General features: G+C 42.1%; 1 protein-coding gene across 1 annotated transcript; it reads left to right on the forward strand.

Moving 5' to 3' along the window:
* The first annotated feature begins 2,259 nt into the window (after positions 1 to 2,259).
* Positions 2,260 to 8,395, forward strand: angptl4 (angiopoietin-like 4). The gene is made up of 7 exons (XM_031732532.2): positions 2,260 to 2,905; positions 3,735 to 3,845; positions 3,962 to 4,055; positions 6,350 to 6,463; positions 6,555 to 6,650; positions 6,818 to 7,102; positions 7,209 to 8,395. The coding sequence occupies exons 1-7, from the start codon at positions 2,378 to 2,380 to the stop codon at positions 7,391 to 7,393; spliced, it is 1,413 nt and encodes a 470-aa protein (XP_031588392.1). The 5' UTR covers positions 2,260 to 2,377; the 3' UTR covers positions 7,394 to 8,395.
* The last annotated feature ends 1,841 nt before the right edge of the window (positions 8,396 to 10,236 follow it).

The following is a 10,236-nucleotide window of genomic DNA, read 5'->3' on the forward strand; positions in this document are numbered from 1 at the left end:
AATGTTAATAGTGTACCTGCAGCATGCTATAAATCACATAATTAAATGATATTGAATAGAACAGACTGCTTTGCTGTGGGTAATGAGCACAGTTTGTGAAAATACTTGTGTGTACTTGAGTAAAGCATCTGAATACTTCTACCCCTGATGAAATCTAAATATCTGAAAAACAACAGTCTGAAACGGTCCAGTGTGCTGTATGTCAAGGTCTCCTTCAACAGACACATTCAAACAGCTTGTTTTTTCCACACATGACAGATGGAATATTTAGCAATCTTTACAGGAAAAAAATAATCCTTCGTTCGTTTACACCCTTACTGTGGCTCACATCCCTCCCAAGTTCTGTATTGTGCTGAAGGACTGCATAAAGGCTGGTACGTACTCAGCATGTACCATCATGACACTTGTAAACCAGACAGTCATCGGGTTCATTACAGGAATTGTTGGATGAATCGAGTCTGTTTTTTGTTATGCAGTAATCTTGCTTGTGCCTGCTCTACAATCACTTGGCCTTTCATTAAACTGTGAAAAAAAAAAATTCAGTAAATATACAGAACATGTTTACGTTCAGTGATAATCCTGCTCTACTGTAACTGAGAGGATATGAATCATCCCTGCAGTGCGTCAGTCTGATAAAACAAAGGTAAATGTGTGTGGGTTGACCTCAGCGCTCATATTACATGAAGGGCATAAAACTGAACAAGAAAAGCCTATTTTTAACTGGAGCGCTGAGGGCTTTCAGTGGAAACCCCTAACCCTGCTGAGGCTTTGGGGGGGAAATAATGAATGTGTGTTGCATTCCAGTCCATGAATGAGGGTGCTGAGTTTCCCCATCCCAGCACTGTCAGCAGTCTCTGAGTCACCTTTCACCTACTTAGTCTGGCCTGCAGACAGGAGAGGGTTAACCATTCATTGTGGTCTCCCCCCAGATCACGTAGGGCTTGCCAATAGAGGTTGTTTAAAAAAAAAACCTAGAACCCGTAATATTGGCATTCTGTGTGCCGTGTGAACTTTCCCCTAATTCTCACAGTCCTCAAGGCTTCTGAGCAGCAGCAGATCTTTACTATGGAGAACCTCAGGCCAAATAATACGCACGTTCCTCTTCCGATGACACGCGTTCCTTGCATTATCCAAGGAGTTATGATAAAGAAAAATCCAGATTAAAGGCTAAATAGCTATTTCTCTGGACTGATTTTTTCCCAATAGGATGTCAGAGGAGAAATTCAATAGCTATTTAACTTTATCTTTACCCATTCTTGGTATTTTTAAAGCAAATATATATATTTTTTTTTTATTTCTTTGTCCCAGATTCTCAAAGATGAACAATTGAAGATTATTTATATTTTTGGAAACTGGATGATTGTGAGTTTTTTTAGTGTTTAACACAAAAGATAATTTAAGATTTCAGTGGACAAACATGCAGTTTCACTGTTTTCTGATATTTAATAAAAAATGTAAATTGCTCAACAACAAATCCATTAATGAATAAAAGTAGCTCAAGATGCTCGTTTCAGATTAATGTGTTTCATTTCAGTCATATGAATTTTAAGTATTTCAACGTTTACTATGAAGGGAGATTAATTTATAAATCAGTAATGGCTAGATTCTCTCTCACATTTGTGATCATGGTGCATCTTCTCTCGTATTTTTAATTTGAATCACACCTGTAACATTTTGACACTGACATTTTCACAGCTTGTTATCTGCTTAAATGAAAACAGCATGAGGCACATGATCTAAATAATACGAGCGAGTACAGAAGAACACAGAAAATTGAATGCTGGCTTGATTTTAAATGATGAATAAAATAAGTTCAGCTATTTCACTGTCAGCATGAACTAATGACACAAAGAAGAGGCTCAGTAAAGGTCTGTGCTTTATCTTTCCCCGGCACGAACTCTCCAAACACAGAACCACATTGTTCATCAAAGAATATAACCTTTTATCTGGCTTCTGGTATCATTATCAACTAATTTCAGAATGTTCATGTACTCATAATCATATTACACTCATAATGATCAGACTATACTATTATTAAAAATCATAGAAGGGTAGACAACTGTCACGTCTCCCAGCACACAGAGATGAACACCACTTTATCATTTCTGGCGTCAGCTTCTGACAGGAAGAGTTAACAGAGAGGTGGAGGAGGGACAGAAACCTGAGAGTGACTGCACGCCTCCTTCTCCTCAGCTGGCCAATGGCAGGCGGTTCACAGCTTTGACTTGACGGCTGAGAAACTATATAATAGCAGCACTGAGCTTGTTTATCCAGGAACCTGAACTATCAGATCCAACTCGAGAAGAGAAGGCAGGACACTGCACAATTCTGCGCACAGTTTACAGACGTATTTCAGAAGTTTAGTAAAACGGCAGAAATGAAGACAACACTGGCAACTCTGACTCTCTACCTGGTGGTGCTCATGGCCACAAGTTTCCCAGTGGAGAGGAAAAGAGCCTCAAGCTCTGGTGGTGCTACCAAGGAGAAGCGTGTCCAGTATGCAGCATGGGATGATGTTAACGTCCTTGCCCATGGCCTCCTGCAACTGGGCCAGGGGCTGAAGGAGCATGTGGACAAAACTAAAGTCCAGATGAGGGACCTGTCAAGCAAACTGAAAGTCTTCAATCGAACTGTGAGCGAACTGGGGAAGGAAAGCCAGAGGCTGCAAGCAGAGGGAGAGGCTTTGAAAGCCCGGGCCCAGGGACTGGAAGACAGAGAGGGGCAGGTGCTGAATGTCACAGCTGAGCTGAGGGACAAGGCAGAGGAGATGCAGCACGAGAGAAGGACAATGAGTGAAAGACTCAGCCGGCTGGAGGAGAAGGTGGACGGCATGTTGCAGGGAGATGGAGGGATGTCTGACATGAATGCTGGTGCCAGGAACAGCAGTGATGCTCACAACATCCAGGTAAGCATGGAGCAGATTATGTGTGTAGATTAATGATGATCATTAGAACTATGTTGAATAAGGTGAATGAAAGTTAGTCTGGGAGGAAAATTAGTTGAAATGAAGCCTTCCACTGTGTGAAAACCATTTTCCTTATTTTCAAGATACTTGAGGGGCCATGTAGGCCCCTCAAAGTACAAAGGGGTACAAAGGGATTTTGCACGAGGAGTTATAAAGTCAGTGGATTTACAGCATCCAACGATTACAAGGTGTGTGTGTCTGAGGAGGGTGGGGGTGGGGGCGTCTGAACACTCAGTGGTCCTAGATAAAATTAAACAGCGTAAGCAGCGGGTGGTGGTAAGCCGGAGTGGAGGGTTACTCGGTTAACAAACCTGCAGGCGTGGATAAACGTGCAGTACGTGCAGACAGAGCTGCCGGATAAAAAGGCTCTGCGAGCATCAGCTGCAAGAATTTTCCGTTGTTTTCCCAAAGCTGTTGCATTTTGCAGCACGGACACAGAAAGTTCTCATGAAAGTTTTGCTTTCTTAGCAACGCTTCGTTTACAAAGCAGTGAGTGAGTCGGAGAGCTTTGTATGGTGAGCTGGAAAATCTCGAGCGGCGAAGGGGTTACATAACTACACCTACACACTACTGGCTTGTCATTGTAGGATAAAAAAAAAAAAAAAACAAGTTTCAAACAACAGTTTGAAACTGTTACAGGTACCCTATTTGCGGTGTTAACTGGAGGACCTTCTTTGCGCGATGGATTTATTTTACGCACAAACACGTCGTCGAATAAAAGTGATAAAATAATATATATTGTTGCACCTGTGTCTTATTTTTCTGTCAGCTCATGCTGGAGACCCAGAACAGACGAATTGATGATCTGATGGAGCGCATCAGACTTCAGCAGGATAAGCTTGACAAACAGAACGTGCGCATCAGGACCCTGCAGAGTGAAGTAAGCAGCCACATTTACGCACACGGCTTGCACAAAAAATCCTTTAAACATCTTTATTATTATTATTATTTTGTCATATTTTTTTTGTCTCATCACTGATTCGCAACCTTTTTCAGATCCAGCAGACAAGACAGAAAGCCTCCCAGCGGAGCAGCAACTCCGAGAGCTCCGTGCAGAGTGGTGTCGCGGAGCAGCGCGACTCGCCGGCCGGTAAGTAAAGCCAAAAAGCGTCCAAAATCCCCCCCTGACACTGTCTTAAGTCGACTGGACAAAATCTGACGCCAAATGTGACAGACCATCTGTCTAGTAAGGCCACAAAGAAGCTTAAATCACTAGCAATTAAAATCAAGGAAACTAATCAATTCGGGACAAGCTTTTCAGCTCAGCGTGACGCCAAAAATACCAACAGGTGCAATCCCTGAGAGCGAGCGAAATATTAGTATTACGCGTTAAATACGGTACAGCATTAACACAGTCACGTTTACAACATTTTAAAAATTAGGGGTTTTTGTTCGTTTGTTTGTTTTTATTGTAAACTGAGTCTATCGTACATTTCAGGGATTTTAGTCATAATAGCAATTGGAAGCTGCTGGAATATGGCTGCAGGAGTTGAACGGGAAATTAGTAAGGTGTTTAGTCAGCACAACTGATACTGTGGTTTACAGTAATTGTGAAAGGCTCTCAGACTGCAGGCACGCAAAGCAGCTGCTGTAACTGAACCAGCATGAATGACTGGTTTCATCCAGACTAGACTGGACTGGATGCAGAACAAATGGGGAAGATAAGGAAATCTGAGCTTTCTACCAGATTACATATAGATCTCATTTTATTCCTTTTTAATCTTACATAAAGCTGAAATCTGCACATATGGAATAATTGCAGTAATTATAAATGAATACAAATAGAAAAGAATATATTCAAACTGAATTCTCCGGTTGTAATAGCCATGTGTGTGAACTAGGTGAAAGGTGAATATGGCTGAGGTAACACTGGAGTTCAGTCATTCAAATCACAATTACACCGTAAAGCTCTGACATCAGCAGGATTCAGGAATAGGGGAGAGAAAAAAGTTATTCTGGAAAGGTTTCAACTGGGGGAAAGTTTGCTGGTCTCTGGGAGAATTCAGTCAGGGTCAGACAGCATGCCAGGATTACGCTCAGATCATTTCTGCGCTGTGGAGGAGGGAAAGGGCAACAAGGTTGTCTTGGACTCTTATTCAGATTTCTCCCCTTGGGTCTTAACTAAAATACAAAATAATAATAATAAAGGAAAACAAAGGGGAAAGGCAGTCTAAATTTATCTGTGAACTTTGTACAGATATCGTATATTGTTTTGAAGACACTCACCTCCTCCCCATTTCCAAGATGTCCCACCTTTTTCTGTTAAACAAACAGTTTTACATCCCTGAAGAATGAGCAACCTTTGCCCTACAACCATCAAACAGGCATTCCTCCTCCTGAGCCTCCTTTCCCTTTGGTCGTCCTCTCCTCCCCCATCCCTGTGCACAAACCTCCCACCTCCCCATCTCCTCCTTATTTCCAATTATAATGAATTAGAAATGTGCCAAAGTTCAGGAGAACCCTTGACCCCTGAGCAGACAGTCACCACAACAAGTCACCAAGAGTTCATTTCTCTAAAGAAGAAAAGGTCACCTCACACAAACAGATTTTGCTACTGTGTGATCAGCTGATGAGCTTTCACTGAAACAATTACAACAACCAAATTAAAATATATATGCACAGTAAATTGTGAGGAGGCTTTGGCTGCACTACATGATGTCATCCTTACTAAAAAGGATTACGGCAGGGGTGCAATTAGCCTCGTCCCTTATTAAAGCACATGCCAGCTCTGGAGACCCCTGCTCTGCATACAACAACAGCCCCCCTCATCCCTACACCACGCTGTGATCATTCCCCATGCATGCAGCAGCCATGCACATCTTCGTCACTAAGCGGCTGCTGTGCACGTGAGGGAGGTGTGACAGGCCAAGGGGGAGGAAGGGGATCGTACACACGAGCGAGAGGGCGGGGGAGTGGAGGTTGCAGAGGAATGTAAAGGATAGGACTATGTAACTCTATAGGCTGCACAGCCCAGCATTTAAAGAGGGCAGACTGCCTGGGAACTGGGAGAAAGGTCATGTTTACAACAGTCCTGCTAAAGCTAGGTCAAAGTTTTTTTTTGTTTTTTATCAGGAACACACTCATATCTCCAGACATAGTGATAAGCTTTTATTTTTCTTTCCCCTGGAGAGATAGTCTTATTTGAAAACACTCTACACGTAGTGTGCAGAAGCCCATTACTGAAAGATTCACTAACTGTGAATGACCTATTTCTGAAAGCTGGGTAGGATAACCAAAATAAAAACATTTGAGGGAGCTAGGGCTAAATTTGAGCACAGCGGTTGCACTAAAAACGCAGCATGTCTAAAGCACATCCAGGGAAAAGGCATCCGTGATACAGACCGAGTTTTAACGTTTTTTCCTTCTTCTTTGTTCTTTTTCCAGAGACAGCATCGGACTGCCACGAGCTGTTCATGAGAGGAGAGACCACCAGTGGGGTGTACGCCATCCAGCCAGCAAACTCAGAGCCCTTTGAAGTCTTCTGTGAGATGACAGCTGGTACGTGGAGCAAAACTCCTTTAGATTTTGAACCTGCTGTTTCATCAGATGGAATATGTTCTGATCATTCTTTCTCTGTTTTTCTATCCAGACGGCGGATGGACAGTGATTCAGAGGCGCCAAGATGGTTCAGTGGACTTTGACCAGCTGTGGGAAGCCTACGAGAAAGGCTTCGGCAGCCTGAATGGTAAATGCTTTTTTGAGTTTTATTTCACTGGCTGATTGGTACAGTGTTCAGACAGGTTATCTGCCTTTTAGTACCAGAAATACCCTCCAAAAACGTTTTAGCACTTAAACCTGAAATGGACCACATGCAAACAGAGCTCAAACTCCTCTTCTTTCCTTCCTCTCCAGGAGAGTTCTGGTTAGGTTTAGAGAAGATTTACTCTATTGCCAAAGATGGCGGCTACATCCTCAACATCAAGCTCTCTGACTGGGTGGATGACCTTGCAACCGTCCGTCTCCCTTTCCAACTGGGCGGAGAGGAAACCAAATATTCCCTCCAGATTCAGAAGGCTGGCACTTTGAGTGACCTCGAGAGCTCCCTGGCCACTGACGCCGCCTCCGGTCTGCCTTTCTCCACCCATGACCAGGACAATGACCAGAAAAGTGACACCAACTGTGCCAAGCACCTCTCTGGTAAGATATAATGATGAACATCCTTCAGATATTAACTCGAGGTGTGGCTCACATAGAGTCCAGTAAAAACGCATCAACTAACCTAATATCGTCCTGTTTTTTCTAGGTGGTTGGTGGTTCAGTAACTGTGGGCGCTCCAACTTGAATGGCAGATATTTCCAGAGTCCTCCTCCCAAGCAGCGGCACCAGAGAAAGCAAGGCATCTTCTGGAAGACTTGGAGAGGCCGTTACTACCCTCTGAAGTCCAGTATGATGATGATTGCCCCCGCTGCAATCCAGACCAAGTCATAAAGAACAGAAAGAGGCAAAAACAAGAAGGGTTGTAAAAAGCAGGACTATTGATTGATGAGGTAGAGGTTGCCACTTCCGTGGTTATCTCCCTTTAGGGACTTAATCCAAGAGCCATCAAAATCAGGACTGTTCTCCGAAGAAGACGAGCAGTTTCCTTCCCAGCATCGATGGCCACAGAAGAGACAAAGCTAAAATGTGCAATGGAATTTAAAAAAAAAATTTTAATATGTCGTAGCATTGCACAGTTTGTTTCTGCTGGTTTGAAGCAGGTGCTCCCAGTCAACAGGGCGTCCCGTCACAGCGAGTCTCAGCCCGTCCAGTGTGCTGTAAGCAAAGAAGCTTTTCCAACAAGTCCAGACTCCTCATCACATGTGAGGTGTCAGTTGTGTATGCGGCCTGTTGATGAGTTTGAATGTAGCAAGGACTGTCAGATTTAAAAAAAGAAAAGAAAAAAAAAACGTGCAGCATGCATCAAGCAAGCCTTTTAAACCCAATGGTGCGGACCAAATGGTGACTTAATTAAAACAAACAGTCATTTTCTACGTGAACATGACGACAGAAGCATTGTGTTAAGTTGTACTTCACTGTAAACTAGATGCAGAAACACTGTTCCAGCCTTTTGTACCACATACTGTACGTTCTGCCTGCAAATTTGAATCAGTCGAAAACTATTCTTAACGGAGTTGTTTTGATTTTCCTGTGGAGATGTTGTTGGTAATAAGTCATATTGACTACTTTTAAGACGAGTTTATGTAAGTAGTATTTGAAGGACTGTGGACTGTTTTCAGAACTATAACTGTTACTGTTGTCCAGTGATATTATCTGTGTCCTTAAAACTTGAGAGCTACTGTAGATGTTTCTTTTTCTTATTTAAATGTTGTAAAAATCACCTGATGAATATATATATATATCTATATCTGCTGTTTGTAATTTATGTTCTGTTTTTTTTTTTTAAGGAAAGATTTGGGGCCATAAAGAGCCAATAAAATTGATTGAAACCAATATCTGTCTGCACTTTATCTCTGTTATGTTCAATGCAATTCAGTTTTATTTACACAGCCGCAAACCTCAACAGTCACCTCAAGGTGCTTTACATACAAAACTCCAACAATCAGATGACCAAGGGTGACAGTGGGAAAGGAAACTGCTTGCATTTTGCAGTAAATCCATATCTGAGATATGATGCAAGGCATGTAGTCTGATTTCACATTGTGGCTACCTCATTTAATTAAATTGATATTTATTTTTCTTAGACTTGTAACACAACACTGGATTTGCTAACCTCCACACACATCCGCACTAAACCGCAGCCGCACGTGGCAGACCTCTCGATCAGCAGCTTATACCTGGAAGCAAACCTTAGTAGCTTCAAGGTGTCAGCGTTAATTTCCAGGGCACCACTTTCTACATCCTTGTCAGGCTTACTGTCAATGTGCTTCATCCACAATGATCCTCCGAGAACTGACAGCCGGGTCAAGATCAACATCTGTGACAGCTGATCTGAAGGAGTTTACCCTCATCTCAACTTGCCTTTCTCTTCTGGGCGACGGTGTTGCCAGCGAAAGTCGACGCCCTGATGTCACAGCTTGAGTGATTTAAAAAGAACGGGACAGCACTTCCTGCAAATGAAAATGTAGCACGGGTGACTGTAAAGCATGGGAACAGGTTTTTGTTTGGGGTTTAAAAAAAAAAAACTTTGTAAATAAGGTCTACCTTTTTTTTTGTTGTTGTTTTTTTCATTTAGCATGCATTTAAAATGTTCTTTTTTTAAATCAAAACTAAAACCAATTTATTCTTGAAATGTACTTTAAGGCCAAACTGTGGCAACACAAATCTATTTGCATTTGTCTAACAGCGGGGGAGTTGTGGCTTCTAAGGCTGGACATTGGGATATTCTAAATATTATTATTCCCATTTGATTTGCAAAGTTTTATATGGATGAATGTAAACTTCATAAATCATTTTCATGCTTTCAAAGTCAAGGTGGGCCTATGAATTAAGTAAAGTTTTAATTTGAACGATACATAAATAAATAAAGCTTTCATTTAAGGCGCTTTCGGTTTATTTGTGTTGACCTCAGGCTGTTTTGTTCTTTTTGGCACCGTTTCAGGAACAGTGCCAGCACAATCCAAAGCATTAGCTGTCTGGCTGTACTCCCTACCAAGAAACAGTCCAGTGTTTCTGTTTGTTTGTTTCAAACAAATTAAGCACGCACCAGATGAAGCAGAATTAAACATTAGCTTTAATGGACCTGGTAGACAGATTTGATTAACCTTAATCAAGACCTTTCGGTAAACTAATCTAACCAGTTTTCATCTGTCACTTTATTAGGTACACTGTGCTAATACCAAGTTGGACCCCCTTTTAACGTTTGAATTTGCCTTAATTCTTCATGGCACTAAAGAAGATGTTGGAAACGTTCTTTAAAGAATTTGGTCAATATTTGGTCCACATCCGAAAGGTGCTCTATTGGATTGAGATCTGGTGACTCTGGAGACCATTTGAGTGCAGTGAACTCATTGTCATGTTCAAGAAACCAGTTTGAGATGATTTGAGCTTTGTGACATGGTGGAAGCAGTCATCAGAAGATGGATACACACTCAACAACACTCAGGTCAATGGTGCTTAGTTGGTACCAAGCTCCATAAAAGTGTGCCAACCAGGCTGAACCATTGATATAAGGCAGGATGGATCCATGCGTTTGTGCTATTTATGCCAAATTGTGACCCTACCATCTGAATTTCACTGCAGACTAATCAGACCAGCCAACATTTGTCAAATCTTCTGTTGTCCAGTTTTGGTGAGCCTTTGTGAATTGTAGCCTGTTTCCTGTCAGGAGTGGC

This window comes from Oreochromis aureus, linkage group 18 (assembly GCF_013358895.1).
Source record: "Oreochromis aureus strain Israel breed Guangdong linkage group 18, ZZ_aureus, whole genome shotgun sequence".
Lineage (NCBI taxonomy): Eukaryota > Metazoa > Chordata > Actinopteri > Cichliformes > Cichlidae > Oreochromis > Oreochromis aureus.

What these genes read in the sequence shown, in the direction of transcription:
- angptl4 (XM_031732532.2), top strand. Translation starts at nt 2,378, where the DNA reads ATGAAGACAACACTGGCAACTCTGACTCTCTACCTGGTGGTGCTCATG. An exon ending in TCAGGACCCTGCAGAGTGAA is followed by an intron (nt 3,846 to 3,961) that starts GTAAGCAGCCAC and finishes AACCTTTTTCAG; the next exon opens with ATCCAGCAGACAAGACAGAA. An exon ending in AGGCTTCGGCAGCCTGAATG is followed by an intron (nt 6,651 to 6,817) that starts GTAAATGCTTTT and finishes CTTCCTCTCCAG; the next exon opens with GAGAGTTCTGGTTAGGTTTA.